Source organism: Gossypium hirsutum, chromosome A09 (assembly GCF_007990345.1).
Source record: "Gossypium hirsutum isolate 1008001.06 chromosome A09, Gossypium_hirsutum_v2.1, whole genome shotgun sequence".
NCBI classification, from domain to species: domain Eukaryota; kingdom Viridiplantae; phylum Streptophyta; class Magnoliopsida; order Malvales; family Malvaceae; genus Gossypium; species Gossypium hirsutum.
The window spans coordinates 59,908,048-59,934,122 of NC_053432.1; the positions used below are offsets into that span (position 1 = coordinate 59,908,048).

Consider the following 26,075-nt stretch of genomic DNA (forward strand, 5'->3'; position numbering starts at 1 on the left):
CCTGTGGCTGGGTATTCCGGCATGTGTTGCTGATACCTGACAGCTTGTGTGAGCAGCCCGTGTAGCTACATCCTGAACGAAAACTTGTGTGAGCAGACTCATGAGTAGCTCGATAATGAGCTTTTATGTGTTATGAGATATAAGGTAGCTTTAGCTACGTATGTGACACTTATGTATGAGCTTTCTGTGTATCCAATAGTATTCCGAGTGTTCAACGGGTAAATTATTGAGTAACTTGACAAAAGACCCAAGGGGTAAGTCAATGAGAAGAAAGAGTAAGAGATTATGTTATGAGTTGATACAGGTATGTATACTAAACTTATGAGTAATCCTTGATATGTGATGAACTTATGACTAGGTTGTTTATGTGATGAGTAAGTTTAAGTGATTTGATGAAATACAAATTATGTTTGTTATGTTATATGTATGTAAATACTTGTTTAGATAGTGTATTATTTGCATATGGACTTACTAAGCTTTAATGCTTACCCTCTTCCTTTCCATCTTTTATAGTGTCGCCAAGCTAGCTCGGGGATTGAAGGACGTCGGAGACTAGATCACACTATCAATTGGATATTTGGGTATAGTTAGTCTCAACATTTTGAATATGGCATGTATAGGGGACTTGGTCATTTTGTTATGTGTCATATTGATTAGCCAAATGAGTTGGCTCATGATGATATTATGATTTATTTTGTATAAGGCAATGAGATGTGGCTTATATTTGTTTCTTGGGTTGTAACCCTAATTATTTATGCATGTATACAATGTGTTTATGCTTTGTGAGGTGGTTGCTTATTGGTAATGGATGTGATAAATGGCACATATACTTAATGAATGAATTAGGAGTAATAGGTATGACCATAGCTATGGTATAATTGGGTAATTTGAAGGTAGGTTATTAAGGTTGAATAAACATGAAATTGATGTGGAATGCCATATGAAAGCATGGTGGTTTGAGCATGTGATATGTTGACATTATAAAGTCAAGGATTTAATCATGATTGTGAGTATTTGAGTGACTAAATATGCTATGTTGCATGCCATAAAAAATGTATAAGTGAGTGAGCATTTAAAGGTGGAAAATGGCTTGGAAATTAGCCTAGAATTTGTCCACATGGGTAGACACATGGGCATGTGTCTAGGCTATGTGTGACACACGGTCTACTCCTATAGGCGTGTAGTCCGGCCATGTGTCCCCTGCACCCTAATTAGACAAAACAGAACGCTCAGTAGTAAACATACAGGCAGAGACACGGCCGTGTGTCTCAACCGTGTGAAGGACATGACCTCAAGACATGGGCGCCTGCCCAGGCCGTGTGAAGTCTACACTTAATTTTTAGAATTTAATTCGCCACATGGGCTAAGCACACGAACGTATGACTTGGCCGTGTCTCCCTAATTGTGTTGATGATGTCATAAACAAAGAGTTACACGAGCATGTCCCAAGCCACAGGGGCGTGTGAGACCACACGGCCTACCCATATGGGCGTGTAACCCTGTTTAATGAAAATTTTCTAAGTTCTCCCAAGGTTTTTCTAAAGTTTCTCGATTTAGTCCCGATCTACACCCGATGTATGTTTTGGGCTTCATAGGCCCATATAAGGGACAATATGTATATGTATGAATGAATTTAATTTGAACGAAATTTTATGACCCGGTTTTTTATGTTAAGTTTTTCCAACCAAGAGAAAAGAAAAAATCGAACAAGAGAAAAAAGTCAAAATGTCAAAAAATTGTAATGAAAAGCGTCCATTGTCTAATGGATAGGGCAGAGGTTTTCTATTTGTGATTAAATTCGATAATGCCTTATATCTTATCCCGGCGTCGGACAAGGGTAAGGGGTGTTACAAGTGGTCTACCTCATGGCACAGTATAGCACATATGCTAGCCCTGCTGCGTATTATTATCTGAGTGGCTTAGTCCACATATGTGGTGTGTAGGGTTGGATGGGCCTTTCGAGATCCTAATTGGTGTGTTTGGTTGGATGAGCTTTAACAGTTCTTTTGGGGTGTGATCGGGGGACGGAGAGGTGTGTTGACTGGATGGGTGGGTATTTATTTGACTGCATTTCATTTGCATCTGTCCGTGGGTTCTGTCAGTAAGATTTGTTAATTGTATTATGTCGTTTAAACGGCTTCTGTGCTGGGTTTTTATGTGAATTTGGTGTGCTCTGGTTGATAAGTTCTATTAGAACGTTAGTTCCAAGTGTGCTTTCTGACATTGTGTGTAACTGAAAATCCATAGTGCTACTGATTTGAATTCTGTATTTCTGTTGAAGTCTTGTTTTGGACTCACACTGAGCTCAAGTAGCTCACCCCCTCTTACTGTTTCCTTTTTAGGTACCTTTTTCTGAATTCTGACGCTGGACTCGGTGTGCGAAGGTCTGGAATAATCTCGGTGGAAATAAATGACTAATGATTTATATTTTTAGTTTATATTTGGTTAAATGATTTTTGAAATGTAAGATTTTTCAAAGCTGTGGTAGAAGTTCCGTTTTGATTCTTATTCGTTTATTTAATCTTGGTTATACGTTTTACTTAACTGTAATTCTACCTACTGATTTTAATGATTAAAACGTTACGATTCGACGTGACAACTTGTTTGTAAAAAATTTATCTACGATCACTCTGGTGATCAATGTAGCATCCGAAATTTGGTTTAAACTGCTAGGCCGGGTTTAGGGTGTTACAAAGAATATTATTTAAAATTTAAAGTTGAAATAATTTATTAAAATAATAAATTATATCAAGGATGTTAATAATTTATGTTATTAAATATGTATATTTAATAATATTGAATATTATATTAATTTATTTTAATATTTTAACATTTTTTAAATTAAAATTTTAAAAATATTATTAATATAATAATATTAGACTTGATTCAAACTAATTTTTATATAAAAATTAAAATTTTTATTCAAACTAATTTTTAATTTTTAAAATTAAAGTTTAGGTTCCATTGAACTATAAATTATTTTCTATTGATCAAGTCATTTCCTATGAAATAAACATAGAAAAATGTAGAAACTATTTTCTACAAGTTATTTTCTGTGAAACAAGCATACTCATAATGTTTATTTTTGTATCTGAACTTGAAAAAATATCTAAAAGATTGATCAAGTGGCACAGTAATATTATACCGCATAATTGTCAAATTCAATTACTAAAATAGAGTAAAAAAATAAATACCAAAATGAACCTAATTACTAAATTTAAGGAACAAAAATTATATTAACCCTTGAATTAATCATAAATACATATTACTTTAATAATTTGTTGTAAAGTGTAAACATTACTAAATAAGAATCACTTTCCTTCTCTTTTATGACATTTGTTGCAATGTAAATGTATTGTCTACTACTTTTCTTTAACCTGACCCCATTCTCCTCACTTTTCCTACTTCGCTACAGCCCATTGTTATCTCGTATACTACAAAAATGGTTATTAAACTTTAGTTAGATTTCTTTTTTGGCTATTGAACTGCGAAAAGTTACATTTTGATCATTAATGTTATCGAATTATAATATTTTACTCACCTGTTTATTAACAACTGTTATAGCCTTAACGGAAGAGTGACATGACACGTTAACTCAAAAGTTAATCTCTAACTTATCCCCTAAATTATAGCTAAAATATTTAGTTTAGTCCTTTCACAACCTTTGAACTATAAAAATTATCAAAAAAAGAAATGAAACTATAAAGTTATTTATCAAAAAAAGTCCTTTCGCAATAGAAGAATGACATGGCATGTTAAATCATGAATGTTTTTTTTAGAATTTTATGAAATTTTCAATTTTTTTACATAATTTGTAAGGCCCAATTTTAGCCCGAGCCCAAATTAGATTTTAAACCAAAAATAAATAAATAATTTAATAATAAAAGTCCAACTTAACAATCCATTATAGCCCAATACCCAAGCCCAAAAATAAAAACAACCCAACTAAACCCAAGGCCCAAAGGACCCAAAACCTAACATGCCTAGCAAACCCTAGCAACTGCTGCGTAACTCGTGCCTTCGTGCACCCATGTGTTGCCCTCGTACGACCTCTGCACCTCCACGCCTCTATACCTGCAAAAAAAATGGAAAGCAACAACAGAAAGTGTAGCGAAAAAATAGGAACAAATATCTTTTTTTCTTTCTGTTTTCTTCTTTCGGCTATAAAAGCCCCAAACACAAATGTATTTCGGCTTTTTTTTATGCATACACACAGATTGAAATACAAAAAATAGCAATCGAATCAGAGAAAAAGAATTCTTAAAAGGTGGGTTTTTATTTTGTTTTATTTCGTTTTTCTATATTGTTTGTTTTATTTTTTAAAAGAAAATAAAAAAAATCTAAAAGAAGAGATCGAAAACCACCATACCTTTTTGATGTTTGCACCGTCGTGGGCGGTGGAGCTTTGCCGATTCCGATAAAAATCAGTGATTAATGGACTCGGGAAGTCGAAAGCTCGAGGAAGTTGGGCTTTTCGATTTTTCGGCCACCATGGACAGCGGCTACCACGGCGGAGGCGTGGCAGTCCGGTGACAAGAGCAAGGTCGGGCCGACGGCCGGAAATTGGGGAAGGGGAGAGCTTTTTGAAAAGGGATTTAAGGTTTTTTTTTTAAATTGAGGGGTAAAATGAATTTTTTATTATAGAATTTTGACTTTTATAATACCCCCATACGACATCGTTTTGGGGCAAGCATCAGACGCCCAAAACGGCGCCGTTTCGCCTTGATTCGACCCATACCCGACCCATTTAGCGAAGGATCCGCGTGTTTTCTTAAGCAATGGTCTTATTGCGCATTTGGTCCTTCTGCCTTTTTATTATTTTGCAATTAAGATTCTTTAGTTTTTAATTTAGGCCCTATAATTTATTTTAGCTTTCAATTAGGTCCGCCTTGAAGCTGCACGTTTTGGAGGGGGGATTATTTCCTATTTTGGTCCCTCCTTGTTATTTGTGCATTCAATCTAGTCCTTTTCTTTTGTTTTATTTCAGATTTACCCCAAAATTTTATTTTAAGATTCGATTTAGTCCCTTTTTTGTTATTTTTTACTATTTTATTATTAAATTAACTAATTTAACATATTATTGATATTATTATTATGTTTCCATTTATATTTATTTTGTTATTTTAATACTATTATTGTTTATCTAATTTTTATTTATCTATTTACATTTCTGTTTATTATATTTCTATTCCTATTTATATATTAATATTATTTTCATTATTATTATTATTATTTTTTTCACTCTTGCTATTATCATTTTATTTATTTATTTTTATTCCTTTTATATATATATATTGGCTGTTATTACTATCACTATTATTATTTATTTCTACATGTTTTATTTCAAATTGTGGCTTTAATTTCATTTATATCCTACTTTAATTACTTTATTTTCAATATTTTTACACACCATTCTCCTCATATTTATTTATATACCTATTTATTTGTTTCTTCGTCTTATTTAGATTTTTTAATATTTTCCTTTTAGTGTGCTATTTTATTGTTATTGTTATCATTATTTTTATTATTGTTATTTATTTTCTTTATTTCATTCACCTTTGATTGTTATTATTATCATTAAGTTATATCATACATTGCCATCACGAATAACAAATTGTATACTAGTATGTCGGTATTATTTTCATTCATGGGTGTCGAAACCCTTTTTATTTTGAAAGCAATGGGGATCGACTTTTGAAAAAATGTGGAGTCGCCACCAATCTCTTCATTTAGGTGTGATTGGACCACCTACTAAAATGCTTTATTCATGAAAAATCAAAAAAGTGGATTCGGGAGTCGGTTACGCATGAGGAAGGGTTAGCACCCTCATTACGCCCAAAAATTGGTACCAAGTTGATTTGATGTTGTCCTTATATCAAAAGTTTTAAAAGAAAAGATTTTCTGAAGTATGATTTGTTTTTAAAAAAATGTTTGAATAGCTCAAATTAGCGGTCAAAAATCTCTCGTTTCAAAGATATGCGGTTTCATACCCAGTATGATTAGATACGATCCCTTATACCTTTAAGACGTGATTGATTTTCGAATTTTGAAAAATTCATACATTAAAATTATAAAAGGGTATCCAAATATTTGCCCCTTGCTCATAATGTCCATTGACCCTTCGTAAAGTAGGATCTGTTCTTTCATCTTATTCTACCGTCCTTAACAAATCAAGAAATAAGTCACAATCTCTGTCATCTTCAAAGTCCTGAGATCCGCTTAAACACCTATCTCACCCCAAAAGGGAGTCAGTTACAGCGTTGCTAATGTCATTGATATCTGAGGACCTATAGTAGGTACAAAGGCAAATTTCAAGGATAGTTATTTGTATGGTATGACCGTGAATGAAGGATGAAAGCATATTTAAAAAAAAAAATAGTCCAAAGAACAAAAGAATATATAAAGAATGAAAGAATATTTATTCAAAAAGAATGCATTTTATTGAAATAAAAATTTTTAGACACAAGCCTATTTGACAAAAGGATTCTTATTGCCCCTAGGCTTAAGGCAACAAGCGCGTTTTGAATATTACTCTAAATCAGCTCTAAAAATACAAGGATTTCTTCCACAGTCCTATTGCTTAAAACACCCCCAAGTACATAAGGGTTTGGAAACTTTTATTTCTTGGACCTCTCTTTGGATATGTCATTCAGATTCTCTTTGATGATTAGTGGTTCTAACCCTTGGCTGGCCTATGTTGACCAATTTGGAAGGCATGCTCATGGTGTTCACTTCATTTGCCTTGTTTCCCAAGGTTGACCTTTTGGCACTTTCTCCCATATATATTTTCTCATTTCTTATCGCATCTTCAATCATCTCACCGGACATTACTATATCTGAAAAGCTCAGAGCAGCGCTTCCCAACATATGATTAATGAATGGGGCTTCCACAGTATTGACGAAAAGCATCGCAGTCTCTTTCTCCAAAAGAGGCGGTTGGACTTGTGTTGCTACCTCTCTCCATCTTTGGGCATATTACTTAAAGCTCTCATTTTGCTTCTTTTCCATACTTTGCAGGGTAATTCTGTCGGGTGCCATGTCTGTTACATGGCTATACTGCTTCATAAAAGCTTGTGCTAAGTCTTTCCATGAATTGATTTTAGCACGACTCAACTGATTGTACCATTTAGCTGCTGACCCGATCAAACTATCTTGGAAGCAATGGATTAACAATTGATCGTTATTAACATATCCTGTCATTCTTTGACAGAACATTGTGATGTGAGCTTCAGGACAACTAGTTCCATTGTACTTTTCAAACTCTGGAGTTTTAAATTTTGGCGGGAGTACTAGATCAGGAACCAAACTCAGATTCTTAGCGTCAACCCCACAGCAGAAGTCAACATTCTCCATTGCTTTCAATTTTTCCTCCAACCACCTATACTGATCCTCAAGTTGTCTTGGCAATTCCCTCTCTACTTTTACCATTTCATCTAAATCAGGAACTTCAAGATTGGTTGGATTGCCCCCCGGACTGGAACCTGAACCTATTGGGTAATCCACCAATGTAGAGGCACCAGCTTGATATTGCTAAGTTTTAATAATAGGTACACCTTACAGATATGTCTGAACACTTTTCGGGGTGAAACTCGGAGGGTAGAGAGGCTCCTCATTGTCCTTCCCAGTATTGATCATGGAACTTTTCATTTCTTCAAGCCCCTTTGTCAACAATTGAGACAACTGATTTATTATATTCCTTTGAGACTCTAGCACCTGGTCTCTCATCTCCTGCCGAATCTTCACCAGTTGCTCTTGCATCTGCATTTGTAACTGGTCTTGCATCTCTCTTTGAAGTTGTTCAAGTCTTTCCAATCTTTGGTCAATATCCTTTGTCTTAGGACGGGTACCGTAACAATGCTTGGTTGGTAAATTTTTATTGGTTTCTAGATTAACTGAAATGATTTCAACTAATTAGGGACCCTTTTATGAAAATTTTAATGCAAATGATGAAATGATGCAATGCAATGCAAATGCATGGGATGAATGCAAAAGAAAGAGAAGTGTTGATTTTGAATTTAATTCCATTAGAACAACTTTTCTAGAAAACAAATTCCTTTACATAAAACGGATTACATATATGACCTTGCTTTCATATTTCAGGTGAAGACACTGATCCCTTTTCTTCATGAAATCCAATTCTCGCAAGCCTCCAATAAATGCCTCCACTAGCTCTTCTTTGCTTGATCTAAGCCACGACTCATTATCCTCACGACGTTGATTAGCTCTGTTAAGAAAATTGAGATGCAACGGCTCCCAAACAATCTTTATCAGCTTGAATCTTCAGGTAAAGGCTTGTTTTTCTCCATGAACTGTCAGCCTTCTTTCGTCAATTCAGACAACCATATTATAATCCACTTTATCAGGAAATTCATTTTCTTATGACAAACTGTTCTATTTAGAAATCAAATATGAATCAACACCCCCTTTCTATGATGATGTAATGCAATGCAATTATAAACAAGACAAAAACAAAACACGTTAGTACAAGTGAGATAAATATCGAATAAAGTACCTATTCAGGTGACCACTAAACTTGGGCAAGGTTCTACTTAAGGTGGATTCTCAAGGTTCACTATATGTAGCTCGGTTCTAGAGAAAGGGTACCTGAACCAGCAGATTCCTCAATTCTCACCCATTATAGGCTCATATGAATCGAGTTCGATTCAGGGGAATACATTTCCCTATGACCATGCGGAAATGAAATTCTCACGAAATCATAGGTATGGATATATCCCGAAAGCAATCCACTAGCCCATACGGAGGTGAAAACCTCACGAAAGCATAGTTTCTTACTCCCACTTAACAGGTATAACCACATCGGTCATGCAATGTAATACCATATTATTCTACAAGACTCGAACCACAATAATCATGCAAACAAATGCAATTAAAAGAATCATGATTTTCAAAACAAATTTTCAATTCTTTGACAAAAGGACAACAAATAATCAATTTTATGGCCTGACTCTCTTTGTTCAATCCCCAGTGGAGTCGTCAAGCTGTCGAAACCCTTTTTATTTTGAAAGCAATGGGGATCGACTTTTGAAAAAATGTGGAGTCGCCACCAATCTCTTGATTTAGGTGTGATTGGACCACTTACTAAAATGCTTTATTCATGAAAAATCAAAAAAGTGGGTTCGGGAGTTGGTTACGCATGAGGAAGGGTTAGCACCCTCATTATGCCCAAAAATTGGTACCAAATTGATTTGATGCTGTCCTTATATCAAAAGTTTTAAAAGAAAAGATTTTCTGAAGTATGATTTTTTTTTAAAAAAATTTGAATAGCTCAAATTAGAGGTAAAAAATCTCTCGTTTCAAAGATATGCGGTTTCATACCCAGTACGATTGGATACGATCCCTTATACCTTTAAGATGCGATTGATTTTCGACTTTTGAAAAATTCATACATTAAAATTATAAAAAGTTATCCAAATATTTGGTTCACCGGAAGTCATACCCAGTACGATTGAGCACGATTTTTCAAATTCCCCAAATATTAGATATTGCCTTATTTCAGAATCTTTGAATAACAGAAAATTGGAAATTTGCTAAAAAACACGTTTATTTGTTTTAAAATAAATGAAATATTTAATGCATTGCAACAAAATGTATATACATATAAAAAAAGGGGTTAATGAATATGAAATAATATACACAAAGTTCAACCTCGCTTAATACATCTAACAATTATGTACAGTTATTCCAAATATAATGTTACCCAACAAATTTTTAAGCATGGATAATGAATAATTAATATAAAAATAATACACGCGATAATCAACAAACCTCAAAATACAATGATGCATAAAATTATGTATGAAACAAAATGATGAATTAATGATCATATAATATATATACAAGTTGACAAATTTGCATAAAAACTTAGGATACATGTTTATTGAAATAGTTATTATAAAATATAAAGTTTAAATTGAATTATATATGAAATATTTAAAACACAAATTCATTCAAAAATTGATAATTCACATGATAACTTAAATAATGTATTAAATATGAAGGAATGACAATACATGATATAAAATAATATACAAAATAAATTTATGAGATATGTATATACAAGTAAAATTGGGTATAATTATTTTAAAAAAAATGAAATTAATAAGGTATGAAAGAAACGGAGTTAATATATAAGTTATATAGGTAACAAAATATATATAAAAAAATATAATACCTAAAGATAATATGAGAGTGTATACAATAAATAAATTATATGATTTAAAATAGGGTTCTTAAAAGAAATATATTATACACATAAATAATTTTAAAAGAGGATACATACATAGAAAAATATTTACATAAAGTTATATGAAAATAATAACATATACCATAGTAAAAATAATTTAATATGGATTATATACATGTGAAGGCATTTTTAATTGAATATTAAAATTATATGGAATAAAAAAAATATGAATTATAAAATTAAGTTAAAACTAGCATAAATTATATATATAATCAATAAAAAAACTGCAATTATATACAAATTCGCTAAAAATTATATGTATAAAAATAATATCGCTTTAATAATGTATGCAAGTTAAATATAAGTGCTAAACATATGCTTGATGATAACTTAAAGAATGCATAAACTATGTAGGATTTTTTTAAATAATAAAGATATATAATAAAATATGTGAATTGATCTAAAAGAAATTATATATAAAATACTAGTATTTAGCAATGTACATAAATAATATATATATACCAATATTTTGTTTGAATTTGAATATTGTATAAAAACATGTGATTTTAAATAACAAATACATATAGAATCATAAATATGTGAATAAATTTAAAAAAAAGTTAAATGTATATAATATTTTAATATTAATAATATTCATAGAGCCAGTTTTATTATAAGGTATATATAGAATAATGCCCAAAACGTTACACAAAATCGTATGCAACACGTGGAAATACAATTACCTAAATTACGATAAATAAATCAATCAATAATATAAATGATCCAATTAATACAAACATTCCCAAATAATATACATGTTAAGCCAAAAACAAAATGAATCTAAACAAATTATTTAATTGAAATCAAAGTAGCATAAAAAAATAATTTACAAAATAAATAAACTACTAATAATAAAATAGGACTCGTATATAACACGCATGAATTCACAGGGACCACAATTGAAATTATCCCTGATCCTGAAGCATTACGTTGAGACGTGGGTTAAAATGCAAAGCCATACAAATTTTAGGAAAAAAATTAAAATGAAAATAAAACAAATCAGGCGCAGAGGGGAGCGAATCATAACACGATGCAAAGGGGAAGGGCCTGCTACCTAAATAAACCATTTTAGGTGCAAAAGCTTCCCTCCCCTCCCCCTCCCCTTTTTGACACGGTATCATTTCATTAGCAGGTCATTTAAGACCTTCCATTTCCTAAATCTATTTTCTAAACACAGCCCCCATTTCACCAAACTTCTTAGCCCTAAAAATCAATTTGTTTGGGCATATTCCAGCAGCCACCGAGTACACCACTTCATTAGGTGATCGATGGCATTCCAGTGACGATCGATGATGCCTTTGGACCCTTCCAACTTCGATTTTCAGCGAAGAGGGCAGAGATCCATGGCTGATTTGCAAGGTAAGACTTGCCTCTTTATTCTCTTTGTTTCAGAAAACCAAATGATGAAAAAATACTTGCAGGAAAATTGATAGAAATAACAGAAAAATTAAAAGAATAAAGAAGATCACCTTTTCAGAAATTTATTTTGAAATTTTCTAGATTCGATATATGTATATTGTATGTGTATGCGTAGAGTATGCGTACAGTGTGAGTGTGTAAAATACAGGGATGAAATCAATGGCTTCTTATAGCCTGATTTTTTGGAATAAAAAATAAAAATAAAAATTACATCATTAGCTGTATTCTGTTAGTAACTCTTCTGGTACATTCTTGTGCAGATTTGGCCGTACAGAGGAGGCGTGTGAAGGAGGCTGCGCGAGGAGCCACTCGTGGGAGTCCTAATTTCTGGCCTATTCTGGCACGTTCCAGAAGCTCCTAGTGCTGCTGAGATAATTTTGGATGTATTGGGCCTCGGGTTTTAGGGCTTATTGGGTCATGGGTTATTAAAAATGAGTTTTAAAATTATTGGAGTTTATGTAATTGGGTTAAGGGTTTTTTTTGGGGGTATTTGTTTAATTGGATTAAAAATGTATTTGGGATGTTTTGATTTAGTTTATTTTGTATTTATTGTTTTTTTTGATTTTTTGGTATAAGCCCGGACAAAAATTGGGCCTTACAATGGGTATAATGTTTTATTTGCATATCATTTTTCTATTTCAAAAATACTGTACTAATTTTTACCCAAACACTCAAAAAAATTTTTTTTTTTAAAAAAGGCAACGTTTCGTATTTTAGGAATTCGAGAAATTGTACCTTAACTTACGGGGTTTTGATTTTCTCGTTGAACCTAAAAATACCAAATATCCTTATAAGTTTTGAATTATACGAATTTTAAAAATAAAGTCAATATTCCGCATTTAGAAGCTTGAGAAGGTCGTATCTTAACTTATGGGGTTTCAATTTTTCTAGTTGGATCTAAATAATCGAATATCTTTTTTAAAAAAAAATTTTCAAAGTATAATTCCTTTTAAAATAAAAAATAAAAGCAAACTTATTTTTGAGGGTTTAAATGTCGTGTCTTAACTTACAAGATGTGACATTTTACTATCTCGAGACAAAAGGGCCTTTAGTGCTCGTTTTAATTTATTCAAGCATTTCTTTTTAATCAATATTAATAAAAAATGGATCGTATTTTAAACTTTTTCTGAGTTTTCAACTTTCGACGTTAAGAAATTAATTAATCAATTAGGTACCAATTTTGGGTGTTACGATCGTGCTAAACCTTTCTTGTACGTAATCAACTCCCGGACCTATTTTCTCGAATTTCGTAGACTAAAATTGTTGTTTTAATAAATCAAAACATTTTATTAAAATGATCAATTGCGAGATGACCCGATCACACCTCATAAAAAAGGATTGGTGGCGACTCCCGTTTTCGCTTTCCTTAAAAAGTCGACCGTTTTCAAAAATAAAAAAAAAGTTTCGACATAATTATAGTCTTAAATATATTTTATAATTTCAAAAACATAAAATAACAAAATTTATGAAAATTGAAAAGATTTTTTTGATATTTTAATGTTTTTATAATTTTTGAAATTTAACCCAACTCAACTGAGCTTATTTTTAAGGATTTTATGATTTTATTAAGTTTTACATAATTATATATTTTTTAAAAATATATTTTTTATAGTTTCAAAAATAATAAATAATTTTCTGAAATTTAAAATAATTTTTTTTATATTTTTTAAATATTTGATATTTTTTTTTCAAAATTATAGTTAAAAGAATTGAATATTTTAACTATAATTCAGGGGTTAAAATACATATGAACTCTTAAGTCAATTTGCCACGTCACTCTTCTGTTGAGGTTGTAATGACTGTTAATAACTTTGTTGTCCCTAATTTTTATTGTGGTTGACACAATTATGGTAGAAATGTTGATTTTCACAATCACTTTTGTTCCTGCTCTATTTATTGTAAACTTAACAATTATTTCAGGTGAATAGTAAATAAAAATATTACATAATATGAAGGAAATAACTGTGAAAAATGAAATAAATACATGATTATGACATAAAATTCTTACTGCTAACAGTAAAAATCCACATGAACAAATTATTCCTGTGTTGTATTAGGTAATTAATTCAATCACTATTATCAAATTGGAAATCAAATATAAGTTAATGGCCGCAAAGATAAGGCAAGGCCCATATTTTCTTTCAAAAGATTTTTTCGTAGACCCTCTTCCAAGGCCCAGCTTTGTACTCCTTAAAAACTTGCCCAAATTTCATAATTTTTTTAAAAATAATTGATTAAAGTTTATATCAACTAAATATTAAATTACAAATATTTTAATTATAAATATTTTATCATTTCATCTGTGATTTTAGTTGACCAAATATTGAGAATTTTTAAAAGGGAAATTAATAAGTATAAAGTATGAAGGAATTAACCAACTTCTATTTGCTAAAGGGAATAAGATATAGCTATTTGCAATTCATTCTTTAATCTCTCCTGAATCTTAAAGTCTGGGATTGATTCATATATGCAACAAGAAAATAAAAGCAAAAATAAAAATAAAAAAAATCAAACACAAATATTTACATAGAAAAAGTCTTTCAAAGAATAGGTCAAAAAACCACGGGCAAAAGAGACTTCACTAAATAAGCAAAAACTGAAAGAGTGCGAAATGAAGATAATCTCAACAAATAACCATAAATCCTTGAAAAAACAAAGCACTTTGGCTAAAACCCAAAATTCCCTAAAAACTCACAAAACTTTATCAATCTCAAAGATGATAGATGATTAGGTTACAACATCACATTTTATAGGCTAAATTTGTATATTAAATATGACTAAAATAACTTAGATTAATCAGAGTTTAATTAGGAGGAGAAAATCTGGTTGAATTGTGGAACACGTCGCAACGTCACGTGCTCCTCGTCGGGATGCTATTCTTCGCGTCGTCTGGACATGGCCAATCTTCTCGTTAAGATGTCATGATCGTCTCGTCACGACATCGGTTCTTTCTCATTGCAACATCAGCTCGTAAATACAAGTCACACTCCACGTCATAGAATTTTAATCAACTTTTGTTTCATTTAAATCATGATTATGGGATTCTAATCTTCGTCCATAATCTTTAATCTCACATAGTATCAGAAAATATATTATATTCTTCTTTACCATCATGTAAATTTTTTGTCATCGTATTATGCAAACAAATCCTTAATATGGCATAGATTTAATGATTTTCAAAATAATATAATTTTTATAGTTACATATAAGTACTTGATGTAGGAATTGAACTCGGTAATTTAATTTGACGAAAAATAATACTATAGTAAATTGATTTCTCTTTCTTGACCTTTTCCTTTAATTATACAAACTCTAAGTAATGAAGGCTATAACTTTTGTATATTTTATCTGTGTCTAAACTTAATAAATAAAAGAATAATCAATTTAGAATGATCAATTTTTAATACGATATATCTATCAAGTAATTGAATGAACAAATATAATTTAACTTCTTAAAGCAAAACATTTAACTCTTATTTTAGATTTAATTGGATCCACATTGGACTAAAAATATTATGTTTCATTTTCATATATGATAAGTTGCTTAACCATCTCAACGTCTCTAATGGATTAATTAGCTTCATACCTTCACATACATAGACAAAACCAACCAGAATTGAGTGATTAAAATGTCAATTTTTGGTCAGAACCATCGTTTTGGTTTAAGATTGAGAGTGTACTGATTATGAAATTCAATACAGAAATGATTTTGACATTGGGATTTTGAAGTTAAAAGGAATGGAGTCATCTTTCAGTTGTATTTTATGGCAATCGTAGCCGTATGTACATAATGAATTTTATCATGATAAATTATAATAAATTAGTATGGTTTTTATCTATGCTTTGGGCTGGGTTAGTTATCTATTTCTTAACTAAATTATAGTTAAAATATTTAAAGGTTACAACTTGTTCAAAGTTTTTATACTCTTCCTATATTTGACATTTAATTTTCATACTTTTATTTTTAGGAATTTAGTCTCTCTATTTTTTGAATTTAAAATTTTAGGTCCATTTGTTATCACAGTTAAAAATCTTTTGTGTTTGTGTAGCATTTTGAAAAATAAAATAAAATAAACTTGCCATCCATTTAACAAAAAATAACATTGTAGTAGACCTGAATTTAAAAAAGAATTTTTATGGTGCTAACAATTTTTAAAAATTCATATAATCATTTTAGTTACAATAAAGGATTTAGACTAACTAATAACATTTTAATAATTAATGAATCTAGTTAAAAAAATATCGAATTATATCAAAATTAAAATATCAAATCAAATTAAAATTTAACGTAATAGGATAGGAATTGAATTTATCCATAATGTTTTCATGCCAGAAAAAAAAAGGGGGGGGGGTGGGGAAATGAAGAGGAGGCCCTCCTTTGTATCGATATCAATAGTAAACATCAATGAAAAACTATCATTAATAACTTATTTCAACCGTTATTTAAGTCCTAAATGGACAATGAGACAAAGAAGAGTGCGGACAAAAACAAAATGAAACAAGGGTGGGGAAACTTTTGTCTAGCAATTATGAAAAGAAGAATAAGAAGAAAAGTAGGTCCAAATTCTACATTTTTCTCCACTTTACCATCATGGGGACCTAAAAACAAACATTGCCTTGTATAAGTCCTCAAACCTCATTGGTCCATTACTTTTCCAAGTCCTTTGATCAATTAGATTCAAATTGACCCATCTTCCATTTCTTTTTCTCCCAAGCGTAATGATGTCAACCTCTGGCATTTTTCTTACCACTTTCATTAGCTTAAAGACAATCAAAAAAGAGATTTGCTCATTTCAAAATAATAATAATTAAAAAAATCAATAAATTCAAGATTTTGTAATCTGATTGAGGGGTCAAATTTTTTCAGGAGAAAACTTTAAAGTGTTGTCCGTCGGGTCAGCAATTGATCCCTTAATAATTAAAATATTGCCCCTTAATAGGGGTTTTCGAACCACCAACCTCTCCTTTGAGTCTTGCAAGTCCACCAACCTCAAGTTGGTAGCTCAAGTCTTCGCACGCCCAGGTGCACTATGTAATTGTTCTAATATCTTATGTCATAGTTGTTTGAATTAGACTAGATAGATCAGAAATTGATTAGAATATCGGTTCAAATAAAGGCATTGGATTGGTTGACTTGGGAGTCGATATGAACCAGTTGAACTGGGCAAAAAATCGATTAATAAAACAGTTGAACCAATTTTTTTATTTAGATTTTTTTTAATTTTTAATAATTTATTTAATCGAAACTAGTTGGACTGACGAACTAGTGCCTTGGTTGGTTCAACCATTGGCCCAGTTTTGAAAACATTGCCCTATACTGACACCTCTTCCTTTAGTCTTGCAATTCCACCAACCAACATGCTCCTGACTTTGTGAACTAGGCCCATGGAGCATGTTCTCACGACATACTAACTATCGACAGAGTACAAGAGACAAAACCCCATTGAGAGACTATGCCTTCGATTACTAAGAGGCTTCTCTTAGAAAAATTGATCTCGCAACAAATATGTATATCAAATCGTGAATTAATAATATATTAGAGTAATACCTAAAATTAAACAGCCTAATATCACTAACTCCTGATGGAGAGACATCTCGCCGATTTGATGAGGATATGTCGACGAAACGACTCAAGACCCGATCGCCAGATTATACATGATAACTAACCTTGATAGCATAAAATATAAGTCGAAAAGGAGAAGAATTGAAATCATAAGAACACCATGCAAAATTTAATGAACATAAAAAATCTAAAAATGTGAAAAAAAAGGAAGAAAGAAGAGAAAGTACTTTCAGGTGAAATGATAAAAGACAATAAAAATAAAATATTAAAGTACTTCTCCTAATTGTAGAACAAACAAAGTGAAAACATTGATGGAAATCATGTTTGAGCATAAGCTGACAAGGAATTATCGTTATTTCAATCAATGTCCTAAATAAATCTTGTAAGGATATTAAAAGGTGGGGGATCTGTGGACCAAATGACTGAAGAAAGATTCAAATTACATGGGTCAATCATCCATGTCAACCTCACCAAATCGCAGTCATAATGGCCAAGAGGGATATGCACTTAAATTGAATGGAAGGGTTTACATATTAAAATTGTAGAATTGCTTAAATCTTTTAGTTTCATCTTTAATCATTTTCTCATTGAGCATGCCATACGAACATATGCACCACACGTTTTGAAAGATATCATGCTTGTCATCCTTAGGCAAAAAAAAACCAAAAGGATAATCAAAGAGAAAGGATTGTATGAAACAGAGATATTATCTCTTTCTAATAGTTTTATGCTACATTAGTATTCTTATCCTGAATTTCAGGATTTTAATTTGGATTTGATTTTTTTAGGATGAAAATGCTGAAATTCAGGATGAAAATGCTAATGTGGCATAAAACTATTGGAAAAAAGATACAGATAACGTTGCGTCACTATTTCATACAATCCTTTCTCGATAATCAAAATCATTATAATTGTATTTCCTTTCCTAAATTGTTATAATTGTATTTCCTTTCCTTAATTGATGAATATGGTTAAAGTGCTAATTCTATGTGATCTATAGAGGTATTTAAATATAAGGTTGGATCACACTAAAAGGAAAAATTTAATTCTCACTAGAAAATATGTTGGGCACTATGGATCAAATTTACCAAGAGATGATGAATTAATACTTAAAAATAGAATAAACTATAAAAATAGTCACTTTTGTTTCCCTCAAATTACATTTTAGTCACTTATGTTTGAAATGTTATATTTTAGTCACTTATGGTATCTTTAGTTACGAATTGGTCACTCTGTCGTTTCCGTTACCTTCCTAATGGCAATCCTACACGTGACAGTCTAAATAGTTTTTAAATGTCAACTTAGATATCCAACTAGGACAAGAATAGGTTTTTAATTAAACAAATTTAATTAATTAAAAAAATTAAATTAATTACACCTTGAAATGGAAAGAAAAATCGTTCGTCTTCTTTTTCTTTTAGTTTTCTTTTCTATTTTGACTCAAAAAACTATTTTCATCCCAGTTGAACATCCAAGTTGACATTTAAAACCCACTGGGGCTGCTACATAGGATTGCCGTTAGGGAGGTAATAGAGCTTAACGGCAGAGTAACTACTTTGTAACAAAACGATAATGTAAGTGACCAAAATGTAACATTTCAAACATAAGTGACTAAAATGTAATTTGAGGCAAACAAAAATGACTATTTTTATAGTTTACCCTAAAAAATATTGCTAAGATGAGTGAAAGGATAGGAAATTCATGCAATTGATTTGTAGAGTTTTGACCTTACTTGTTTATCATCTACCTTAGCTCTATTTATCAAGAATTTTTCAATTCATTAATGTTTGAATTATTATATAGTTGCATCACGCTTAAATCCGCACACAAGATCCTTCCATCTCACTCACTTTCTTACTCTCAATTATCTTCTCAATTATCGAATGATAAGTACTACCAAATCAACAATTCAACATTGCATATAGTATCTATATCGACAATTATTACTTTAGTGACACTCAAACTGCAATATAGACCTTTAAACCTATTCCGACAGTCATGTATTTCGACGATAAAAGGGTATACCAATGTTACATCTGCCAACATTAATTTTTCATCCGAATAGCCCTTTTAACCGTCTATGTAGGGGTTTTAGACTTGTACCGATGGATATTTTGATTTTAACGATAGTTTTTTAGTCGTCACTAAATAGTAGTTTGTTTGTCATGGAGCTGCAAAAGAGATTGTGAGAAAGCAGTTTTCTTGAATGGAGTCCGATCGAATTGTAGGTGTTTGAGATCAAAGAAAGAGAAGCTAAAAGTTTTAGGCTAATTTTTGGGGTATTCCTGAAGTTTTTTGGAAAATCTAAGCCCATATCTGTGTTCAAAACATTAAGATGATAAGTGGATTGATGCCACTTTTTGGGTCGGAGGTTGCGCCGGTAGTGGCTACGTGAGCGAAAGGAATTTTTTTTAGGCTTTATTTTTTAGATGAAGAAAAGAAAAGAAAAAAAGTTAAATTTTAAGTAAAGAGAAAAAAGAAAAAAGAGAGAGAGAAAGAATGGCTTAGAGACCCTTCTGACCTGGAAAATGAAAAGATAATTAGGTGGAAATTAATCAATAATGTGGAATGCACAGTTAGTATTTCATTAGGGAGAAAATGAAAAAGTAATTAATTTGTGTAATTTAACTAACAGTGACTATTTTAGACGCTTCTTTCAAATATATAAATAACATTAACCCTCAAGGAGAAAGAGCTCTCAGGCACGACAAGAAAAAAAATACAAAAAATAAAAAATAAAAAATCAAGTTTTACTATGGCAGAAGAATTGCATGCCGGAATTTGTGAAGGGACATGGTGGAAGTCGTCGAAAACCATGCTTTCAGGGTTTCCTTCGTCGTCTCCTACTGAGATCGCAGACCTGGGAATTAGCTTCGGATGGGCTACGAATATGGCGGACGATATCGAGGCAAGGTCTTCTAATAACAAGGAAAAGCATCAGCAAGCTGCAGATTCTCATAATAATGGCAGCAGTGTTTTCATTGATTCTTCCTTAAAAATGATGGATTTTGGTCTTTCATCAACACCCGATTGTAACCAATCTTTTCAGTAAGTTTGATGTATTATAATGACAAACTAATTGCCATATGATTATGAACAATCCATTATCAAATGCTTGGTTGATAATTCATTTCAAGGTTGAGTTGCAGGCAAGAACCTGTAGCCATGGATTCAGCACTGCTACAAGGTTTATTATTTGAACCTGATGCTCAAGCTCAACAACACTCACTTAATTTCAACAACCGGTCCATCAACCATATGCCTGCCGGTGCCACTTATGGGGCAAACGCTAATGGAATATTATCACCTCCATGGCCAAAACTAGCTCCTTTCGTAAGGCCATCATTGCCGAAGCAGCTTCCCTGTAGCTTACCCTTACCGCAATCACAAGTTCTTTTACAAACATTTGAAAATAAACTCAACTGCCCCCGCCCCACGATAGAGGTAACTAAAGTTTGAGCTCTAATTATGTTTTTAGTCCCTAACTATTCTCAAGTCTGATGTTTAATCCTTCTACTTGAACATTATTTTGGTCTCTATTTTTTTATAATATTATTAGCAGACTCCAATCAATAACAAAGTTAGTTACTGTAGTTAAATTAAATTAAATTTGGGTCTGCTAATAATATTATAATAGTAGCTGATCAAATAAAATTTCAAATCCTTTCATAGTACAAGGACTAGAACTAGAATTAGACCTAAGATCTGATAAGATGCAGGAAATTAGTACTTCATGTTCTTGCCTTGGATCCAGGGCTAGGGTTTGTTGACCATATTTTGATATATTTATTCTATGTTATGGATTCGTATTATAGACTAATACCAAACAAGTACGAAACTTAGCGTCAGTGATGAAGAAAGGAAGTGGTGAATCTCCATTAAAGAGGCCAAGAATTGAAACGCCATTGCCATTACCAACTTTTAAGGTACCATCTTCAAGCTTTTCTTTCCCTCCAAGCTGATGATAGTTTATTTAAAGAATATTATAATCTTAAACACACTTCAACTCACGACTTTCGTGCTGCTACAAGAGTAACAATGTCAATTCAACTAATATTTAATCGGTAATTTATTTACAGAATTAGATGATAAATTAGTAGCAATTTTTATCAGGTCCGGAAAGAGAAGCTAGGGGACCGAATCACTGCACTCCAGCAATTGGTTTCACCTTTTGGAAAGGTGAAATTTTGTATTTTTCTTTTGAAATTTCAAAGAACACATAATCGAAAGCTTTACTTTATTTATTTATTTTTTATGTTGGCATTTGGTTTAATGTGCGCCTTTCCTTTTTCCCAGACTGATACAGCATCTGTTCTCCATGAAACTATTGAATACATCAAGTTCCTCCATGATCAAGTCAATGTATGTTCCTTTATCTTCGTTTTATTATCCCCTTGCAAGATAGAATAAAAAACTATTATCTCAATTTTAAATTCGCTTAAAACTTAAAAAGCCTTTTAGTTTATTTATCAAAATATCAGTATATTTTTTTTGTAGGCATAATTTTTTTAGCCCTTAACATTAATATTTTTTGTTAAATTAGTTTTTATTCTTTTTGTTAGTTAAATTTGACCATCAAGCTTTTTAAAAAAAAAAGTCAAATTCGATCATCAATCTTTTAAAAATAATTGAATTGATTTTTTAACAGATAAATTGACTAAAATGTAAAAAATTTAAGCATGGTAACCCACATAACAGTTCACGTGTAATTCAAGTTTTTTAAAAATTTTTGAACTTTTTTTTATAAATTTTAAATTATTTATTAATGTGACATAGAAGACAAATAGTGCCATGTTAATATAAGGTACATATGGACTGTTACTGGAGTTATCACGCCAACATCGTTAAAAATTTAATGTTTTAATCAATATTTATATTAAAGAAATACAATTTGACTCTTTTTGAAATGTTAATGGTCAAATTTAGTTTAAAAAAAAAGAATAAGGGTCAGATTGATAAAAAATATAAATGTTAAAGACTAAATTTATCATTATGCCTATGTTTATGTCCATTTATCTATTAGCTTTAAAGTTAAATGCTAGTTCAAACTCAACATAAAACATTTTTAAAACACCTTGATCAAATTTTAAATACATATGCATCTCATATGATAAAAAAAGAAGAAGAAATAATCTTCTTAAATTTTATTAACATTATCTCTTTTATAAACAAATTATACCCATATAATAGGATCACATATTTATAATTTGATATTCATGTTTTAAATATACTACAAGTTAGATTTGAGCTAACAACTTAACATCTAAATTTAATTTAGCTAAGGAAAGAACATGACTGATAGAAATAGAATATCCAGATTCAATTAGTACATTTTAAAATTTAGAAATTAATTCAGAATTTGAAGAAAGTTGATAAGATAAAAGGTAATATATCCGAATAAATCTCCATACGAATTGAAAAAAGTTATGTTAATTTTTATGTAATTTCAGGTTTTAAGTACTCCATATGTGAAACAAGCAGCTACTTCCATGCAACAGGTACGTACATAAAAAAAATGACTTCGATCAATGCTGATAACTGGTAAACTTTTTCAGTGTGCGAAATAATTACTATGAATTGCTGATTTTTTTTTTCTTCTTTGTTGTTGCAGGGTATTGATCATAGGTTGAAAGACACAGAAGGGTCAAAACAAGACCTACGAAGCCGAGGGTTATGTTTGGTGCCAATCTCCACCACATTCACAGTTGCTAATGAGACCACTGCTGATTTTTGGACGCCAGCATTTGTTGGAACTTTGAGGTAGGAAAAAGAAAAGACGATTAGAAAAGCTAAAAGGGGTCTTACAATAAATACTGTAGTAATAGAATAAGAACAGCAAAATATAATGGAAAACTCAGAAAAAAAAAACCTAAAGAAAACAGAAAAAAGAGGAAAAAAAAATGCTGGAGTACTCCAGGGTCAGCATAACAAGCAGAATTGATGTAGGTCTAGCAAAATTATGATTGGTTAATGTTTCTATTTGCATTGAACTATCAAATGAAATGTAAAGAGAGGAAATTAATACACAAAAGGATTATTATTTATTGCATTGGAGTTTTCTTACTGTTTGTATGAACTGGATTGGATTAGTAAGATTAACAATCAGTGAAGATATTAGTTAAATCGACAATTGAATCAGATTTTATAATTTTTTAAAATTATTTAATAATTTATTCACTTTAAACCAGACGAACCGATTGAACTAAAAAATATTGGTTTAATTGATATGATCACGATCTGATTTTAAAACATTAACTTTGAACAAGCTCTTTTTTTTTTTTGTCAAAATATGCCATAATATTTGAATAAAATTTAATACTTAGTGTTTGCATTTAAAAAGAAATTAAAAATTAACCTTTTACTTTCTTGATTTGAAATTTATAGTCAAATTATTAACATGTTAATAATTTTCATTAAAAATTGTGATCAATATACTTATACAATTATGCCAACATCAAAAGCAGATCGTTATGGACACAATAAACAAACAGATAAAAGAATTTCATATAAATCAATGAACTAGATTTTTAAATACTAATTTAAATGTAAAAGTTAACTCTCAAATTTCATTAAAAATATAGATAAAAGATTTTGACTTTTTGTTTTGTAATTAACTTTTAATGTGGTAGTGGAAGTTAGGGCGCGGCCCACTGTTGTCTCTTTTAGGGTTTCTCCATTATTTCGATTGAAAAAAGAAAGAAAAGTGTCTTAGATTCTTGGTGCTGGAGGTGGGGGCCTAGTCTACTGCCCACAATGCGGTAGTATATATCCATACATTTTTATTATTGAAGTTCAAAAAAAAAAAATTTAAGTCAAACCCCTTTTTTCTCATTTCAAAACAGACTTCTATTTCACAAACTTGGGGGTTTATGTCTATTTTTAAGAATAAATGTTTGAATTTTCTCACCAATTTCTCACCAATACCACAAAAACATGCTTTGAGAAAATACCTTTTTATTTTCTATGTTAACTCTTCTAATTTTATGGTTAAGCGTTTAGAGTTTTCTATCTTTAAGTCTAAATTTGATTCCTATATTAAGTATGTTGTTTTTTTTTTCTAAATTTTTTTTCTTATTGTTTTAAGTTTTTTTTGGTTAATTTTTAATTAAAATTTTTAATTTTTTAAGTTTTTTATTTTTAAATTATAATTTTTTATTTATATAAATAAAATAATAAATATGTAATTATATAATAAAAATATATTTGATATATTTTATTATGTTAAAAATACTTTTAAATTAATAACTCCTTTTTTCATATAAAAAAATATATAGTTATATAATGAAAAAATATATACTTATATTTATTATTATTATGTTCAAATATTTTATTTTTTAAGAGTATCAACTAATTTTTTTGTTTATTTTTATTTTATATAATTTTTATATGTCAAATATTTATTTTTTCCACCTATATTATGTGTATGGCGTAAATTCTGATATTATAAAATCAAATATTTATTTTAAATATCATTATTATTTTTATATGTAAAATATTTCAAATATCATCATTTTATATGTGAAATATTTCAATTAATTATTTAAAATATCATTATATTTTCACCTACATTATGGGTATGGTAAATCCAAATATTATAAAAATAATTATTTCAAATATCTTTATTTTTATATGTAAAATATTTGAAATAATTATTTGAAATACATATACAAAAATATATAATAATAAAATTTACCATGCCCATGATATGGATTGAAAAATAAATATTTCACATATAAAAATTATATTTACTAAACATAATTACATTTGAAATAATTAATTGATTTTGTAATATTAGAAATTATCATACCCACAATGTAGGTGAAAAAATAATGATATTTGAACTATAAAAATAATAATGATACTTGAAATAATTATTTAATTTTATAATATTAGAAATCAGCATACCCACACTTTAGGTGGAGAAAATAAATATTTGACATATAAAAATCATATAAAAAGAAAAATATATAAAAAAAAGTTGATATTTTAAAACTAAAATATATTTAAAATAATGATAAATACTGATAAATGCCAAAAGTAACATGTTTTAGCCTCATTCTTAATGTATTTTTGAATGATTATTCGATTAAAAATGGTGAATTTTATGCTCCTAATCCTTTAAATTCAAGTTTCTAGAGAATTTGAGAGCAAAAGGAGTAAAAAAGAGCAAAAATAGGAGTAAGTTTCAAGAGCCACACGGGTTGCCAAATGGCTATGTGCCAGACCATGTAGAAATCATGAATTGCACTTTAAACATGCTGAAAGACATAATTTTTAGGTTTTTCAGACATTCTAAGACCTATATATACCAAATATAAGAAGAGGAGGGGGAGTCGTCATAGAATACTTTAGATAACAATTCGAAAAACACCATTGAAGCCGACTCAAAGCAGATTTCTATCAAGATTGAAGATCTCCTTTTGATTTCTTTTAAGTTTATTATGAACTTCTTTATTTCTGGTATATTGTCTTTGAGATGTTTTTATTTGCGATTATGAATTAATTTTCTAAATACCTAGGGGAGATGAACCCTATGATGAATTCTGTCTTTTGATTTCTGTTTTACGCAATAAATACTTGAATCTTATTCTCAATTATATGTGCTTAATTCTTGGTTTAATATTTTTGGACTATTAATCCATGTTTGATGTGCTTAAATCAGAGGAGAAAAAGTCCATGTTTAAGAGTAGATCTAGCATAATTGAGTGAAGTTGCATGCAATCCTAGAAATAGGATGACATAAATCTACCGGATTAGAGTCAAATCTAATAGAGGGATCCATAGATCGAGTTAATGCGATAATAGATGTTTTAATTAGAAAGAAATTTC

General features: G+C 30.3%; 1 protein-coding gene and 1 long non-coding RNA gene across 3 annotated transcripts; both read left to right on the forward strand.

The window, feature by feature from the left end:
• Positions 1–11,286: 11,286 nt before the first annotated feature.
• On the forward strand, positions 11,287–12,290 carry LOC107888988 (uncharacterized). Its single transcript, XR_001681611.2, has 2 exons — positions 11,287–11,623; positions 11,944–12,290. It is a non-coding gene; the product is annotated as an uncharacterized lncRNA (long non-coding RNA).
• A 7,654-nt stretch (positions 12,291–19,944) lies between these two features.
• On the forward strand, positions 19,945–23,295 carry LOC107890255 (transcription factor bHLH112). 2 transcript variants are annotated; one of them, XM_016814732.2, is made up of 7 exons: positions 19,945–20,294; positions 20,384–20,690; positions 21,062–21,172; positions 21,360–21,425; positions 21,543–21,608; positions 22,697–22,744; positions 22,858–23,295. In XM_016814732.2, exons 1-7 carry the CDS (start codon positions 20,002–20,004, stop codon positions 23,008–23,010), a joined length of 1,044 nt encoding a protein of 347 aa, XP_016670221.1. In that variant the 5' UTR covers positions 19,945–20,001; the 3' UTR covers positions 23,011–23,295. The 2 variants fall into 2 exon arrangements, with proteins under 2 accessions (XP_016670221.1, XP_016670222.1); XM_016814733.2 differs by having other exon boundaries at positions 20,396–20,690.
• Positions 23,296–26,075: the final 2,780 nt, after the last annotated feature.